At 28.1% G+C, this 19,401-nt stretch overlaps 1 protein-coding gene and 2 long non-coding RNA genes across 4 annotated transcripts; 2 read left to right on the top strand and 1 right to left on the bottom strand.

The window, feature by feature from the left end:
* The first annotated feature begins 288 nt into the window (after positions 1-288).
* LOC136092350 (uncharacterized) lies at positions 289-11,045 on the top strand. The gene is made up of 2 exons (XM_065820383.1): positions 289-4,440; positions 10,171-11,045. Exons 1-2 carry the CDS (start codon positions 786-788, stop codon positions 10,878-10,880), a joined length of 4,365 nt encoding a protein of 1,454 aa, XP_065676455.1. The 5' UTR covers positions 289-785; the 3' UTR covers positions 10,881-11,045.
* LOC136092220 (uncharacterized) lies at positions 6,825-9,873 on the bottom strand. Its single transcript, XR_010644276.1, has 2 exons — positions 9,602-9,873; positions 6,825-9,510 (listed from the first exon to the last, which is right to left on the bottom strand). It is a non-coding gene; the product is annotated as an uncharacterized LOC136092220 (long non-coding RNA).
* Positions 11,046-15,785: 4,740 nt separating the features above from the next.
* Positions 15,786-18,305, top strand: LOC136091564 (uncharacterized). 2 transcript variants are annotated; one of them, XR_010644083.1, is made up of 3 exons: positions 15,786-16,260; positions 16,463-16,559; positions 18,114-18,305. It is a non-coding gene; the product is annotated as an uncharacterized LOC136091564 (long non-coding RNA). The 2 variants fall into 2 exon arrangements; XR_010644084.1 differs by lacking the exon at positions 18,114-18,305 and adding an exon at positions 16,755-17,238.
* The last annotated feature ends 1,096 nt before the right edge of the window (positions 18,306-19,401 follow it).

The following is a 19,401-nucleotide window of genomic DNA, read 5'->3' as shown; positions in this document are numbered from 1 at the left end:
AATAACTTTTTCATTTTTAAATTTATTTTCATATCAAAAAAATTTAATATTTTAATCATGGGTAGGTTTGAGGTTTATTTTGATGCGAAACAAGCAAATTATAACAACGAAGAAAATATAAAGAAATAACTCTGACAATAAATAAAATACAAAATCCTAAATATATCAATAAAAATATTTTCGAGCTCTATTTTAACAAAAGTTTTGAGATTGATTTTAGAATTTTTCATTAAATAACTTAGAATTTTTTGAAGTTGAGTATGATTTTCTTTAAAACTTAATGTTTGTTTTTGAGGTAGAGTAACCAATGAAGCGTCGTACTAAATCATAAGCCATTCACAAGACAAAATATTCCTGCGAATTAGAAAGATGTTTTATTTGTTGCAAATAGTTGTTTCAACGATAGAAGAAAATAGTTACATTTGAATTGTTTTAAACAATTTTGTTAAAATTTGAACAACAGCAAGGAATTATTTTTAAGTTTGCAATTTAAATAAGAAAAAATAATTACTTTAAAAACTAAAAGCTATACTTTATGCTTATACTTGAATTTGTACAACTTTAATACGATTTGAAACTTTTGAGAAGCTATAAATTAAAACATATTAATGATGACAAAACTAACAATGATAATAATGATAATAAAACAAGACGATAGTGGTTTATAGTTAATAAGACATTTAGAATTTAATTTTACGACTTTAAAAGTCGTTAAACTTTAATCAATTATACAAGTTACTTGATTGTATGATGATATGAAATAAAATAATATAAAACAAAATAATATGATTAGAGACAGAGGCAAAAAAGAAAAAAAAAATTATCACAACGAATGCGCAGCAAAGTGTAAAATTTTGAAAGAAATATCAGAAAGCGAATGTTCAACTGAAACCAAAAATCAAACAAATAAACATAATAATAAACTTTGCAGCTGTAGAAGCTGTATTGGAAATTTATACACAACTTCGGGTCGAATGGTTGTAATACCAAGTCCTGCTTTAGTTAATAATGACTCGCATCTCGAAACAACAGAAACTTCAGAAAAACAATTTTTGAACAAGCGAAATTTAAAAAAAAAATCAAGGAGTCACCGTTCAGAGAAAAAGGAGTTGAATCAAACACGACATAACACATTTCATTTACAAAATGGTTTAAATGCAAATTGTAATAAAAAAAGAGAAATGAAAAAGAATAAACTCAAAAGTGTTGATCCCTGTTGTCCTTTATGTACAAAACCTTTTATCTGTCCGATATTGTTGCCTTGCGCGCATACTTTTTGCAAAGACTGCGTGACAGTTTTTGTAGAAACAAGTGATGGTAAAAAGTTTTCCTGCCCCGTTTGTACTACAGACATCTCACTTATGGGTTCCGATGAAGAACTTTTTTGTCCAAACTTTATAATATTAAAAACTATCGAAAGTGACGAATGCGATAGTAACTTGTGCTCTGTGTGTGATCTTAATCAAGAGGCGCGTTACTTTTGCGAAGAATGTTCAGACCTGTTGTGCCATGAATGTAAAGAAAGACACCGCGTGGTAAAAAATACAAAAAAACATGAAGTTAAAAGAATCACATCGGATACGGATATACCTAACGTTGTTAAAAAAAGATACTTTTGCTCAGAGCATGAAAAGGAACAGCTCTTACTACACTGCTTGTACTGCCAGCAATCTGTGTGCCGAGAATGTGCATTAGTAAACCATTACGGTGATAAGCATAACTGCATACCTATCGTAGAGGCTGCAAAACGCTACAGAGAAGTATTGCGGCGAAATCTTTACTCTTTAAAAAGTCGTTCTCCGAATTTACAGTTGTCTTTAATGGATGTCAAAAGAGTTAAAAAGCTTTTGAAGGACCAAGTAAGGAGTGTCAGAAAAGAAGTAGGAGAAAGTATTAAAAGAATTCTGAAAAATGTCAAAGAAAAAGAACAAGCGCTCTATCAAAATCTCGTTCAAGCATACAGGATAAAAGCAAAATCTTTAAATAAACACCGTGATACCATACTTATAGAGTTAGAGCAGTTTGAAGCAGCTAGTAGGTTGTTACAGCAACTTGAACATCACGAAAACAATGTTGAAATGCTCCAAATGAAAACGACAATTGATAAAACTCTAACAAACCTCGAAAAACCAGGATATTCATTTAATCTAGAACAAGAAACATTGATGTTTAGGTCTAGTGAAAAAGAAATATTAGCTGCTATTGATAGGCACGGCGAAATATTTCGTTTTTGTAATAAACATAAAAAAGAGACACTAAATGACATGTTTTGCAAACATACGGTTAAAAACAATTCAGCAAAAGAAAGTAGCTATATAATTATATGTGATTTTAACACAGCGCTTTCTCCTCCTGTATGGAATTTCAAAGATGAAACCGGTGATATGTCAAATGATCGAAGGGACCGCGCCAGAAACCACTGGAGAATTTTACGGCTTCGCTTAAATGAAATCATCGGAAACTTTAAAAATATTAGGCCGCAAATAAATGAGAGCATAAATTTAATAAACGATTCCCTTTTTAAGGGAGTTGGTAAATACAAAGATTTTTCATTAAAACCAATTACTCCGCTTTCTATCAATAAATCTAATAGCGAACACGACATTAAAAACATTAAAGTTGATAAAGTTTTTGTAGTACCAAATTCACTGGAAATGCAATCCAAAACAGAACGTGCATACTCAAATTGGCTTCTTGTTCAATCAAAAATTTATGATATTATTGATTACGGCAGAATGAAAGGTTTGATATCGTTCAACTCAAGAAATACATCACTAAAATCGAATCGACGTCGAGAAAATAGGTTCATACTTAAAGTTCGTCGCTATCGAGCAAAAACTTTGCGCGCGCGTGCCAATTGGAAGATTTTAATTTCAAAAGTTAGTTATAAAAACCATAAAAATTACTATCGGTCATCAATTTCGTTTTTAGATGATTATAGAAAAGATTTAATTCAAACAAAACAAAAAGCAGCATGTAATAAAACAATTGCCGGTAAAGTAAGAGCCTCTGCAAACTGGCTTCTTGTTAAAGCAAGAATAAAAGACATTATTTTAATTGAAAGGCATACCACACCTTTAAATACTTACAAATCTAATACTATAGTTCAAAGTACAAACTCGATCCAAACTAAAGTTACGCCTACCTTAAGTGGTGAAAATGTAAAACCAGGACTAACATTGACATCTTTAAAATCTATAAAACACGACAGCAATCCAAAATTGGACAGCAAAAAAAAGGAAATTGAAAAAAAACAGATTTTCAAAGCTAAACTAGATCAATTAAGTTCTTCACTGGATAGATTAAGTTTTGAAACATTTGATGTAAATAGCGCAATAGAGCAAAAAAGTTTTTTTTTATTGAATCAATCAAAATCTTTTAACTGTTTGAACACTGATTCTTTAAATAATTGCGACTTGCTGATGAAAAAAAATGTAAGTAAAGAATACACTGAAAGTAGTCCTGTCAAACTAAAAGAAAAGCTTTCAAAGAGCATGTTAAACATTAGCGAAACTTCAAAAAATCTAACCGAATGCAACAACTGGGACTTTTTAATAAAAAACGGAAAATCAAATGAATTTTTAGAAATAACTCCGATTAAAACCTGCGCAAAACCACCAAAAGTCAAGTCAAAAATTCCTCGACCAAAAAGAAACTCTTATGAAAGTACTGAAAAAGAACCCAACAAAAATATCTTAAAACAACAGAAAAGCAATGAAAACATAACGACTTTAAAAAAAAGCTGTCAATCGAATATACCGATAAGCTCTAAATCAAAAAACGTTAGGGATAGAGATAAAATCTCTAATAGTGCTCCAAACTTATCAAATAGTTCTTATAATGATAATATTGCTCTCGAAAATTGGATTAACTTAATAGAGAAAGCAGATGCTTTATCTCTCGTAGCTGATAAGGAAGCATTTGAAAATTGGAAGCTTTTTTTTAACAGCAACAAGAAAACAAAAAACACACTTTCTGAAAGTAAAGAAAAAGAAGCATTGAAAAATTGGTATGAGATTTTAAAAGATCCTACGTCCAAAGAAGCATTACAAAATTGGGGTGAGTTTTTAAAAGATCCTACATCAAAAGAAGCATTAAAAAATTGGCATGAGTTTTTAAAAGATCCTACATCAATAGAAGCATTAAAACATTGGGATGAGTTTTTAAAAGATCCTACATCAAAAGAAGCCTTAAAACATTGGGATGAGTTTTTAAAAGATCCTACATCAAAAGAAGCCTTAAAACATTGGGATGAGTTTTTAAAAGATCCTACATCAAAAGAAGCTTTAAAACATTGGGATGAGTTTTTAAAAGATCCTACATCAAAAGAAGCCTTAAAACATTGGGATGAGTTTTTAAAAGATCCTACATCAAAAGAAGCATTAAAACGTTGGGATGCTCTTTTGAAAGATGCTACATCAAAAAACATTATAGAAAAAGGTAAACAGTACATATTAAATAAAACAAATTTTGTTTTTACTATAAATAGTTTTGCTACCTAAGTATTCTTATTTTATTTTTATAAAACAATATATATATATATATATATATATATATATATATATATATATATATATATATATATATATATATATATATATATATATATATATATATATATATATATATATATATATATATATATATATATATATATATATATATATATATAAGTATCACACTTAACGAAAAGTTAAATGTTTAATGAACTTGGACTTTTCTGGGATTTTATAAAGACAACAATTACAAAAATAAATAATTTTATTTTCTTACTTTATAATTTATTCAATTTCGATTAAAAAAAGCTATATATTACTTCTCAAAATTAAGTTCTTTAAATTAAATTGCTTTTTGGTTAATATAACCGCCTTTAGATTTTGTTGTTTTGTTTTGTTTTAGGTGCCCCAAGACGACCTAACGGTCTTGTCACAGAGCACCGCGAAAGTGCATTTAACTAGGAAGTTCACGTCTCCTCCCTTACCGTGACGTGAAAATATACCCAGAACTCGTTTCAAACCTGGATTTCTTGCTTCCAAAGCGAGCGCTTCAACCACTGCAACCCCATATTTTACGCAGATTTAATGATAGCCTCATAAACACAAGGCAATTTGTTACACAGCAGTTGTTAAAATTGGCCATCAACAACCTTCCAAGTATATTGAAGTGATATCCATAGGTCTTTTTTCTCTCTCGGAGGGTTTTTTTGGAACTCTGCCGAGGTGATTCCAAAATAGTTTGATTGGATTGCAGTAGAACTTTGAAGTGGCTACCTGATCAACTGTAGTAGTCCGTCTTCAGAGCTTTTTCCATAAATATTTTTTCACGACTTTAGCTGTATGGGTTGGATCTTTGTATTATTGGAAAACATATCATTTATCAATAAGTTCTGTTTCACAATCCAAAACATTCATTGTTCATCTAAAATATGCAAATAGGTTTCCTTTGCCACTTTTTTTGTCAACTTTTACAAAATTTCCGGCATGGCCATCTCAAAAGCCTTCACAAACCATAATGTTTCCATCCTTTTGTTTGAAATATGCAATCATCCCGCATTCTCCAGATCAACGAAGAACAATGGACCGACGTTTATAGCGGAAAATTTCAAACATTGATTCATCTGACCAAAGAACATTATTCCAGTCATCTGGTGTACAATTTTTGTGTTCTTTGGCCCAATTTAATCGTTTTTGTTAATGAAATTTGGTCAGTCCTAGTTTTTTTCTCATTACACAATCTCTGAGACCGACACCTACCAAATGGTGTTTAACCAACGTTTAAGAGTTGTAGCACTAATTTTCGTTACATGGTTTTAATTAAAATCAGTAGCTATTTCTCGTAATGCCTTTGAGAACTGTACATGCAATCTATAACTATGTAACAGTCTTACTTTCTTGTAGTAGAACGAGGTATTCCAGATCGTTTGCAGTCGTGAAACAATCCAGTTATTTCTTTTCGTTTAATTGTTTGTCACATAAAATACTTAATAAATTATAAAGCAATATCGATAGTCAATAAATCAACATTTCTATATTAAAAAATGGCAACCCTCTCACTGAATCTACTTATTTACGTCTTCTAATATACAATCTTATATATAACCTTATATACAATTGATTGCTAAATTAGCATCTGCTAAGGTTGCTTCACCTTATTTTGCTCGCCATTTTCTCTCTTCTGATTCCAATGTCTACCACTACAAATCTCTTACTCGTCCATGTATGGAATACTGTTGTCATATTTGGGCTAATTCTTTTAATGATGCTCTTTCTCTTTTAGAAAAGGTCCAAAAACGCATTGTGAACGTAGTTGGACCCGGTTTATCTGCTAAGCTTGAACCTCTTTCTCATCGTCGTAAAGTTGCAACTCTTTCTCTTTTTTACAAATAGTATCATGGTTGCTGCTCAAAGGAGCTATCATCTATTGTTCCATCAACTAAAACTCAATCTCGCTTGACTCGTCATTTAACAAAGTCTCATTCTTTTACTGTATCTGTCCCTGCATGCTCTAAAAACTTTTATTTGTCTAGTTTTTTTCCCCACACTTCAACGCTTTGAAACGCTCTCCCATCTTCATGTTTCCCTGACATGTATTATTTAGCATATTAGTATATATAATATATATTAATATGCTAACATGTCGTGCAATTTTTAATTAAAAAGCTCAACCATGAAAAGTATTATTTTCCACTCTTTTTTCTATATTTGACTCCTTGCTTTTGTCATTATGATGAATAAATTAAAAAACGAAACTGAATTTAAAGTTAAATATATATATTTTTTTGCACAAGCCCTTAAAAGTTTTGATTGAAAAGAAAAGTTTAAAAGGCCAGTTGAAAAAAAGTATATTCTATTACATGGACAAACTTTCTCAAAATATTTTAAATATTGCGCTATGAATGTTAAGTATAAGTATATCTGGAACAGGATAAAAATTTTCGCGTTCGATTAATTGACATCTCTAATAAACTTCAACAACTTTGTATTGTTATTTGTAGCTACTTTTTAATTATTAGTAATAATAATGGTTAATAAATGCTGTGTTGTCAGTTGTACCTCAAATTATAATGGTGGTGAAGTAATGCCAGTCTTTGGTTTTTAAAAAGATGGTGACTTGAGAAAAATATGGGTTAGATTGTAAATAGAAATTGTTGGACTGTCACTAAATCATCTGTGATCTGCTTGATGGAAGTTTAGTACACAAAAGAGCATCAGAAAAACGATTTTGTTTGTTGTATAATTTGAAGCCTTTTCCTGCAATATACCCGGCCAACATTGCAACAGCTTCACTTCCAGCTATATTTATACCAAGCAAATCACCAACTAAAAGAATTTTTCAAGAAGATGAATATCAGAAGTTTTTATCAAATAATATTATTGAGGATCTTAATTCTCTTACAGTTGCTGATTCACCAACAGGATATTCATTTTCCAAATTCGATGATTGTGTCGTGTTCCATAAAATTATTCAAAATGAACTACACATACCTGAAGTTGCTGAATGTATTCGTATTGACAAAAATCTTCATGTCAAACTTTTTTATAAAAATCTTTCAGTTTCTTTGCCACCTTGGCTCAGAGTAACCCATCAATGTATGTTGAAGAGAAGGAGTATGCTGGAAAACTTCGATTCACATTTTAGCATTGAAAAAGAAAAGTTGTCTTCCATTCTTGAAGAACTTAAAAGTCACCAAAAAAAAAGTCAAAAAAAATCAAATTTATTCTTCAAATATGCTTCAATTTGCCTTGATGTTGCGTTAAAGATCATTGCAAACTTATCATTTACTGCTGAAGGAATTCCCTCTTCCATCTATATCACTGTTAGGCAAGCTTAAAGCAGGTGAAATTGATTCTATGAAAGTTTCGAAATTGTTACATGAAAATGGGAGCTTATCAAATGATCTTATAATAATATTTGATGAAATGTATTTGCAAAAATGTGCAGAATATTCTGGTGGAGATGTAATTGGAATTAGTGAAGAAAATAAATGTTATAGAAGCATTGTTTCTTTCATGGTAGTTGGTTTAAAAGAAAATATCTCTTGTTTCATCAAACCAGTTCCAATTATAAAATTAAACAGTGATTGGTTAAAAATTGAAATTCTCAGCTTGATTCAATCGTTAATAAAATATAGTTTTAATGTTCAAGGTGTTGTTTGTGGCAATCATGCTTCAAATGTTTCCTATTTTACAAGATTGCTTGATGTACATGGTAAAAAACCAGATGATTTGTTTATTAATGTACACTCATAAAAAATTTACCTATTCTTTGACACAGTGCATCTGATTAAAAACATTTGAAACAACTTGCTAAATAAACAAAGGTTTATTTTTCCAGAATTTCATTTTTTAGCTTTTAAAGATGAAATTCACGTTCAACCAGGAGAAATATCGTGGAAAATATTTCATGATTTATTAGAAAAGGACAGCCTGTTGGATGCAAGTTTGAAAAAAGCACCAAAAATAAATAGCAAAGTTGTCCATCCTGGAGACTACAAGGAAAATGTCACTGTTGCTTTAGGTATCTTCCATGAAACTACAGCAGCAGCAATAAAATCATATTTTCCCAATCGTTTAGATAATGCATCTTTCCTAACTCTTTTTAATAAATGGTAGACAATTACAAATTCAAAAAATCAGTTTTCTAATAATTGTCTTGGAAATGCTGCTATTATTAATGATAAAAAACCTGAGTTTTTTCGAGCTTTTGCTGAATGGTTAAATAAATGGAAAAACACCAAAATCCCAAATTTTGAGAAATATACATTATCTCCTCAAACATCATCAGCACTACAAAGAATTTTGTTGTGTCAAGATCTATTGGAAGATAATTATAAATTTATATTGACTGCTCGTTTTCAAAGTGATCCATTAGAAAGAAGATTTGGACAATACCGCCAAATGAGTGGTGGCAGGTTTCTTGTCAGTTTGAAAGATGTTATCTATAGTGAGAAGACAATCCAAATAAAAAGTTTAATAAAGGAAGGAATTAGAATATTTGAAAATGATATTAAGGATGTTCAAGATACACAACATGCTAGATCCTTGATGGATCAGATCAAAGAAATAGGTTATGATTGTGTGATTTTATCAGATGATTCACGTGAAGTTGCTAGATATATTGCTGGTTTTATTGCCAAAAAACTGATTAAAAAGTTTAAAATATGTTGCAAGTTGCTTTGTAGTCAACATTGTCAACAGGAGTCGAATGACTATAGTTATTTAAATAAATTGTCCAGAGGTGGGCTAACAACTCCATCACTAGCCCTTTTAGAATATGTTTGATAGTTTTGCTATGTTAGATCATGTATTTGATGTTATTTATCAATCTCAAATGCAACACCGTAAAGCAGCAAAGTTAGTTCTTGGCAGTAGAGAAAGTTTCCAACCATTTTTATGTTTAAATCACCAAAATTGTGGAAAGGAAATTATACACACTGTTAATTTCAAATATTTACTTTAATAACATCAGAAAGAGAGTCAGTGATTCCATTGTTGCAGATAACATTGTTGCCTTTAAAAAAAGACAGAGAAAAAAATAAGAATCTTTTGTTTCACATTTTTAAACAGTTTGTGTAAAAATTTTTAAAATACTTAAAGCTTACTTTTGAGAATTTGTGTATTCTTATTTCTTGTACAGTCCTTGAATATCTTAAAAATTCTACTGACAAATATATCCCATGTCTTTCTATAATCATTTAAGTAATATATAATTATGAATATAATTAATAAATGTTGTGTTGTTTTCAATAAAGACATTTATTAATCATGATTCCTATTTATTACTGAAAAGAAACCTAAAAAAAAGCCTGAAATTTTACAAAGTTTAGTGAAGTATAGTATATACTTCGATCAAGCCAACGCAAAATTTTTTATCCTGTGCCAGATTTACTTACTTGAAATTTATAGCTCAATAATAAAAATATTTTGAGAAAGATTGTCCATCCGACGAAGTATGCGTTTTTTCAACTGACTTATTTTTATCCGGTTTAAGCACAATAGAAATCCGTGTATTTAAGTAGGCCATGTTGTTATATTTTAAATTATATATTATTAAGTTTGTTTTATTTCGTCTAAAATGATTCATCTAAACTAAGAAAAAAAAGAGCACAAAAATTATAGTCAGGACTTTTTATTTAATTTTATTTTTAACTTTTAATTTTTGTATATTTAGAATCAAACTATAAGGATGGAAATACAAAAAAAAATAATTCTACTTCATCAAACAAAATAAACAATCTTGAAATGGCCGATGACACACAAACTTTCTTATATTGGGAAAAACTAATTGAAGGAAAAATAATACGAGATAATCCATCGCCAAATCAAGAGTCGAATTTAGAAAAAAATTTTAATGAACCAAATGACAAAGATTGTAGGCTCAAGTCACCTTCAGCAAGTACAAGTTCTATTAAATCGAAAAGTAGTAGCGTTTATAAATTTATTAAGCAAAGAATAACATCTCGTAAAAGCTTAAATAACAAAATCGATACGCCTGATAATGTTATACACAGTAAAGATGGGAGAATTATTCAAATGAATGTAAAAGATTCTAATAATGTTTTTCAAGAGCTGCAAGTTAAGTTAACATCACCTGATGCTACTATACTTTCAACACACGTGACTAAAAATAGTGATGGTACATTTACTGTTTATTGTTGCCCTAGTATTGACAACGATTTTAGGATGGTCGTTACTATAAACTGTGAACAGTTCACAAAGCAACACCAGGTATTTAACATTCATGGTTCATTCGCAACTATGAAAAAGAAAGAAAGAGACTTAGCTTGTAAGACCATCAGTCTTTTTCGATGGCATTTGACTCCCGGTCTTCTGACAAAGAGAGGAGACAAAGTAATTGCAAGAGTTGTACGCAAAGCTTGATTTTTTATATATTTAAAAATACGATATTAACGCAGTTCTCAACCAGTATTATAAAATAATAAAGTCCAGAAAGGATTTTTCATTTATATTATCAAGTAAAATTTATTCTAGAGTTTTAGAATATTTATTTATAAAGAAAAAAATTAAGAACGTTTTTCGGTAAAATCAGTTAAGTATTATTGATTTATAATAAGTATTATAATAAAAATTTTAGATTTTTTAAATTTATCTTTGGTATATAAGCATTTTACCAGTAATAAGATAATCTTAACCTTACTCATTTTTTCTAAATAAATTGTAAGCTTACTTGTTTATTCAAACAAATCGTAAACTTACTTGTTTATTCAAACAAATCATAAGCTTACTTGTTTATTTAAACAAAATTGTATTGTTTATTTAAAGAAGGGATAAACATGCTCCAGCGAGCACATATACATTAGGCCAACTTATATAAAATCCTCGAGAATGTCGGTCATTTTCTCTGATGAAAATTCAACATTGATTGAATGTCATCTAGATGACATTCAATCAATGTTAAATTTTCATCAGAAAAATAGATCTATTTAGCAATGAAATCAATCTAAAAAGATTATTAACCTTGCACGTTTAATAATCACAGCACAGATTATTAAAAATGCACGTTTCATCGAGGACCTTGGTATATGGCCAAGGTCCACGATGAAACGTGCATTTCGAAATAATTTCATCTCGCTAGGTTTTAAAACTATTCTGATTATGATACTTTCGAACTTTCGAACTTAAGACTCCACGTCTTCGAACTTTTCAAATTTATTCCTCGGTTCCACGGTTTTTCAAATTTATTCCTCTTTACAATTTTGAAACAGGTACTGCTACCATAATAAAATTATATTTCTGGTGGAGAATTGCAATAAAAACTGAGATAAAACAAAAACAAATTTTTTACTCATATATTTTTTTATTAGCAGTCTTTGTAACAAGTATTAAAGTATTGGTGGAAGCTCAAAAAGTTTCTATAAGCGACCATTACTGGAGGGAGGGGGCGCCGCACCTTTTTTTTTCTTTGTTTTTTTTTCTTTAATATTTTGCCGTTTAAAAATATTACAATGACCATTTATATTTTACAATTTTCACATCAGTAACGACAGGACTTCTAGAAGATCATGTGGATCTTGTCATGAAGCCCTTTAGAATATATGGTTAATTTTTGATAAAAATACAATGTCTTAAGTGAAATAATAATAATAATATAACTTTATGCAAAAACATGTAAAAACCAAGATAAAATTTTAAAAAGCCAAGATTAAAAAATAAATAAAATATACAAAATAGAACAACAACGAACAAACAAACAAAACAAAAAAACAATTAAAAATAAATCAAAATATTTTCAATTAAAAATATAATTCTTTTAAGTTTTTGTTTGAATGAAGCAAAAGTCAGTTAGGTAGAAAAATCAAAATTTGGTTAGATTATTTTGTTCCAGAGATAAGGACCACGATAAGAAACAAAAAACTGGTCTTTGCTTTTATAGCAAAAAGGGGCAGTAAGATTGTTATTAATTCGAAGATTATATTTGTTTTTAGGTTTCATACAGTAAAGATTTTGTAATACGCTTGGCAACAAATTTTCTCTACATCTAAACATGAAACATAAAATGTTAAAGACATTTTGTTGATATACATTTAAAATATTCATTTCTACGTTTGCCCCGGGCGCCGCCAACCCTAGAAACGGTCCTAATTAAAAAGTATATATTTTGCATTTGTAAAACACATATACATATTTATTTTCATAAATACAAGAATTTATTGCTATAAATAAAAAGTATTTATAACAAGTTTGCTTAAAAATAAAATTCCATTCTTTTTATTAAAAATTTTTTTAGAAAAATTACCAAGAACATTGATTACACGCATATGATATAGTGTAATTTGTTGAATCAGTAGGGTTGTCTGGCAGCCCTACTGAAGCAAAAATGTAGAATACTGATGCAACAACTATTGATGCAACAATCTAGATTACTATCTTTTTTGGATATTACATTACACAACTCTACTTGAATAGAAAACAATGTTCTTATTAATTTTTCTTAAAAAATGTCATTTCACGGAGTTTTAAGATTATTGTTATTTTTTCTAGACGTTTTTAATATAGGGTAGATTAGGGTAATATGAACATACTAAAATATTTGTAAGATGTAATCAGTGAAGTAAAAGTTGCTTTATATTTTTTGAATCAACTTTGTTTTGATAACAGGAATCAGTGTAATTAGCGTAAATTTATATGCAGTAATTAGCAGCTATTATCCTATTAAAACACTATTAAATTTTTTGCTTTATAATATATTAATATTATAATATATTAATAACGCAAAAAATTTAATAGTGTTTTAATAAGATAATAGCTGCTAATTACTGCATATAAATTTACGATAATTACACTGATCACGCATAAATAAATCTGTAGCGCGAAATTTTGATGCTAAAATAGTGAAATTTAATTTTTCGTAAAGAAATATGTTAGCTACAAATTAGTTCCATTTTTGATTAAAAAACAAAAAGAAACATTTAGTTTTGGCTTTAGTTAAAGATGCCACTTTTGTATAATATTATCATGCTAGTGTTTTTTGCCTAATGTTTTGCATTGAAATTATCTAGTTTAAAGTTCTGGTTTTAATTGCTTTTTGAATAAAAACAAACATATTAAAAACTTTTAATATTTTAACAATACTAAATATCTTTCTGTAAATTAATCAAAAAAATTTTATCGTTCAAAGGTTTGAGTTAATAAAATTGAAAAAATAACGATGTAATTTTTTTTATTTAATTGCATAAAACAAAGTAGTATTGTTTCAATAAAAAGTGGCTTAAAATTTGATCTTTTAATGATAAATTTTGTTAATAACGATTCATTACATTCCATGAATTAGTTCAAATTGTCAGGTTGGTATTTTTTTACTTAATTAATGTTATTTTTTTGACCTAATTTATAGTGCTCGTATTACCAAGTGGTCTGGGTTAGGGATTGCGATTTCTCGGACTTTTTCCATTCCCAGAATAGCGGGAATCGTTCCCGGGATTCCGGGAAAATCTTCATCAAGGAAAATATAACTAAATACACTTTTTTATTTTTCTATTTATTTTTTGTAGCCGTTTACGATTTTAAAGTGACTTCTGAGAAAAACCAGTGCATTGAGATAGCTCTCTGTCAATCTAGTTCTATAGTTGGTAAAAAAAAATCCAGTTGAACTAAACATCCTTTCAGCTCCTACACTGGAAGGACGAATAGTTAAAAGCGCATTATAAAGTATATTTAAGTTATACGATCTTTTATTAGTAGCTTTAAGCAGATAGAATTTTTGACGCATATTTGATTTATTGCACTCGACTTCAAAAACATCTTTTTTTTTTACAAATTTTTCTAATCTGGCAGCCATAGATCCAGACAACTGATTTATATTAATAATACTATAGTTATTTTTAGTAAACCAACAAGATCTTTTTTTCTTCTTTGACATATCCCAGTCGGCATATCTAGTATTGTAAATACTCGGAGTATTGATCACGTATAACATACCGCCATTGATACCAGAAAAATACGCATTTAGTTTTAAGTTTCGAACTCGAGTTCAATACCACTTATTTATCAAAAATACGTATTTATAATATTTGATCAAAATTGGATATGATATCGAACCCAATTTTGATCAAATATTAACAAAAAATGGAAAAACGAAAATCTTGGCTTTTAAAGCGCATGCTTAATCTGAAATTGCGAAAACAAAATCTAAATTAAAAAGGTCTCTCGAGAAATTTAGTAAATTATCTCTAGTACAGTTACAGTGCTTTATTGCACTAAAAGAGTTACTAAAACTTTATCATAAAAATATTTACTACTACTTTTAAATTTATTAATTTAGTTTAATGAAGTCCTAAATTAATATAGTTCAAATATATTTTAAATCCTATCATTTCATACCTTGCTTATGTTGATTATTATTTTATTGACATTTCTGTTATGCTATTATCTTTTTTTGTTCTGTTTTAGAAAATTTAGAAAAATAAGTTAAAATTTTGAGCCAACACTGACATTTTAATTGTTGCTAAACGTTAAATTTTGTTATTAGGATTGCAGTTCTTTTATCTGTTTTTTTGTTCTTTATTCAATAAGTATTTGACTTAAATTAAATATGATATATTTTATTACGAGATATATGTCTTTATATATAAATTAATATGAATCTTTTTAGATTTTTTAATGTTATTTTTAAATTTTTTGTTCACGCAATTCAATTTATATATGTTTATAGTTTGCATATTTGTTTATATTATGTTCAAAATTAAAACGTTTTTGATAAATATATGTATGTGGTAATATGTGTTATATAATTGTTTTCTAAATGTATTTTTAAAGTAGTATAAAATGTATCTATTGTGTATATAAATATTATAAGAGGTGTTTATATATGTTTCATAAATTTAAATAAATATATTGTGTTTAATAGTTCGTATATATGTTTATATTATGTTGTTTCCATGTTTTCAAAGTTTAAGTAAAGTCTTTGATTAGAAAAGATCACAATTTGTAAGATTCTTTTACATTCATTTATTCAGTTATAGTAATAGTAAGATTACTGGTAATATGTTTAATGGTAATAGTTAAATTGAAATAGATAGTATTAGGCTCAACGAAGTTATTAATGTAAATGCTTTTGCATTTACATTAATAACTTCGTTGAGCCTACTTGCAGGCAACTTGAAAATAGTAGTCAAATGAAAAAAAATAGATCTAGGCAGGATGAAATTAATAATTGTTGAAATGCTAGAAATGTTGCTCGGCTAGCAGAAAACTTGACAGAATTCAGTGTCAAGCAGTGTTAATGTCTGTTAATTTGGGTTTACTTTAGAACAAAGCAAAGTATGAGTTAAACTATTTATAGTATCAATTAACACTTTTAAATTTAAATAATTTTAATTTTTTTATAATTTTTAACATAGTTATGTTCTTTTTTTCATTTTTAGTTTGTCTTCCCTTTGTCGTACGACGATGTACCAACATGAATTGTTTTCTAAAAGCTAACATGAAATAACAATATTTAACAACTACTACTCTCTTATCATGACATCTTATCTCTATCTGATATTTTGATTTGCGATTCATATATGATGTTTTTTTTTATATTTACTTATCCATTACATTTTTTCATTTCAGATTTATCATATGATGGATTTATGCAATATAAGAGAACAAATATATGTAAATCTTTATGAATTTTTTAAAAACATCTGCTAATAATTAGTCCAGTCAACGTTCAAACTTCAATTTTGCATATGTCATCTTTAAGTAGTTTCTAGGCTTTTCTAAATGTGTTTCTTATTCACATGGTTTTACAAGCAAGGTATGCAAGCAAATTTGAGCTGAAAATTTTTTTTTTTAGCCTTTAAGGAGAATTGGTGTTACACTTTTTTAAATTTAATTTGTTTAAATATAGTAGTTTAAACAAATAAATGTTTGTTTGTTCTTTGTTTTTTTACTTATTTGTTTTCAGATTCTTAAGAACTTGGCAACTTATCTAAGTAAGTTTTTTTTTTTCTTTTTAGTGCAATTGGAAAGAGCTGAAAGTTATTTTTTAGAGCAATTGAAAAGAACTGAAGTGTTGTTTAGTTACTTCACACGGTATAACTGATCCTGATTTGAGTAAGTTTACTATTTTGTTTTATTTTATATTGGATTTATTTGATATTTGATATATGTTATATTTGATATATATTTTATGTATTTAACATGGAAAACTGACTGTAATTTGTTGACACAAAAGTTTATAAACATAAATCTGCCAATCTTTCAGTATATTTTATATTTCTCTGTATCTATATAAATATTCTTTCTTAGAAAAAATAACAGACTAGAAAAAATAACAGACTAGAAAAAATAAATAAATTCCTTTTGAAAGTAGTTGAAAAAACGATGATGTTTTTCCATATTTCATTGTGTAAAGTGTAATACCACTTTTTAAAGGTATGTGAATAGATATATAGGGGAACATGGGGCAAGATGACAACTGTTTCGAAAAACGCCTGTATCTTAGTCTGTCCCAAAAATTAAAACTTACCTTTAGCTGGTGATGTAGCGATGTAATAAATCAAGTCAAACAAGGATAAAAAAATTTTTTCTCAATGTCAGAAAAACTTTTTTAATACTTAGCTTTCGTCACAAAAATAATATTTAAAAAGAAACCATTGATAAATCTAGTAAAATTAATCTACTTCCTATTCAGCTAAAATCAACTGTTATATTTAGTTTTGCTTAAGAGATAACTGTAGGTTGTCATCTTGCCCCATTTGTCATTTTACCCCATGTTCCCCTATATATATATATATATATATATATATATATATATATATATATATATATATATATATATATATATATATATATATATATATATATATATATATATATATATATATATATATATATATATATATATATATTTAAATAATTAATTTAGAGTAAAATATACTGATTGACATTGCTTCATTTTTTTATACAAGGTTGTGCATTTATTATTTTTGTGCATTAAGGTAAAAATAATTTTGTGCATTGTAGTCTAGATTCTTTTTTAATTAAAAATAATTGATGTAAATAAATGTTGTTTAATATTTTTGATAAACGACTAATGTATGTAAACATATAAAAAGATATGAATTTCAATAAATCTTAAGTTTAAATAAAGTCTTTAATTAGAAAAGATCACAATTTGTAAGATTCTTTTACGTTCATTTATTCAGTTGCAGCAATAGTAAGATTACTGGTAATATGTTTAATGATAATAGTTAAATTGAAATAGATAGTATTAGGCTCAACGAAGTTATTAATGTAAATGCTTATAGGCAACTTGAAAATAGTAGTCAAATGAAAAAAATAGATAATTTCTAAGAAATATTTTACGATTTGCTTGCTATTTTATGGTATAATTGTTTAAATTGTTTAACTATAATTGTCTCACGATTGTTCAAATATTGTAATTAATAAAATCTTTTCAGTCCAAGTATTTAAGTTAATAAAATATTTTATTAAGTTGTGGTGTTATTTGCCAGTGTTACTACATTGTGTTGCCTAGCCTTTTTATAATCTTTTTTAATTATTCTGTAGTCACGGAATATATATTTTCTGTTATTATTATCCTAATTCTACTAACAATAAAATGCAAATTGTACTTTTGTAATTAAAAATTGTAATTTTTTTTAGGTATTTGCAGGCTTTACTTGACTTAGCGTTTCTGGTACCTGTGTTGTGACAGATTTTAAAAAGAACTCAACTGATGTTAATGCGGTCTTCGTCGTTCACTATAAGCAATGACGTTGCTGATAGGGAGTCAAAGTTAAAATATTTATAGATAAATTTGTATTAAATTTTTTAGATAATATATCAAGTTGTTAATGTGTTTTTATTGTTATTAATGATTTAATAACTCATAACCCGTATTACGGGTTGCTTACTGCTAGTCATTACCATTATGTTATGAATTCATATTAGTTAATAAAATTGTATTGAATATTCTCTGGTTATCGTGTTTTATACGTGTTTAAATGCGAGTTTAATACTTAGTAGGCGTCGTATTGTATACCTGTCTTTATACGCATCTGATGTCTATTTTTAATGCGCGTTTGACACGATAAAATGGCTAACAAATATTCGTAAATAATGCGTATTCTGGAAAGTTTTAAATGCGTATGTAATACCAGGAAAATATCGTATTGAATATTCTCTGGTTATCGTGTTTTATACGTGTTTACAAGAGTTTCAAATGCGTGTTTGATACTCAGAAGGCGTCGTATTGTATACCTGTCTTTATACGCATCTAATGCGTATTTCTAATGCGTATTCGACACGATAAAATGGCTAACATGCATACCACAACGATACGTATTTAAACGAGTTTCTAATGCGCATTTACAACTAAATTTGCCGACTGGGATTTTTTCAATGAAAGCATTTTTAAGATCTTTTGCTAGGTAGCAATCTTGAACATCAAGTTCTTTAACCATAAATTTTTATGCGTCATCAGCTGTTAATAAAGTTGCTTCCCTTCTGCAAATCATTTGAGAACCTAAGATAATAGGTTCCAGACTTTTTGCTAAATTTTCAAATACTGTAAGTTCATCATCAGACAACATTAGGTTATCTAAACAGAATTCCACCAGAGATTTAAAAACTGCTTTTTTAACTTTAATAAATCTTTGAATCATGGTCAACATTAAATTTCAACGAGTTTTTTGAATCCAAAATTAGCACTAGCTCTTGTCCAAATTCATTTTTAGAATAACGCATTAAAGAATCCATTTTTAAAGAAGATCTTTTAATAGTGACAACTATTTTTCAAACTTTAACCAGAACTTTATAAAGCTCAGGAACAAGATCAGGAGCTTGGTCACTAATTTCATTTTGTTGATCCTCCTCCTCCTCATCATCATCATCTCATCGTCATCGTCAAAAATATCATCTTCAATATCGTTGTCGTTAGTACTTTGATTAT

Source organism: Hydra vulgaris, chromosome 15 (genome assembly GCF_038396675.1).
Source record: "Hydra vulgaris chromosome 15, alternate assembly HydraT2T_AEP".
Lineage (NCBI taxonomy): Eukaryota > Metazoa > Cnidaria > Hydrozoa > Anthoathecata > Hydridae > Hydra > Hydra vulgaris.
Note: the sequence above shows the minus strand (reverse complement) of the source record. Positions and strands in the feature narration are given on the sequence as shown.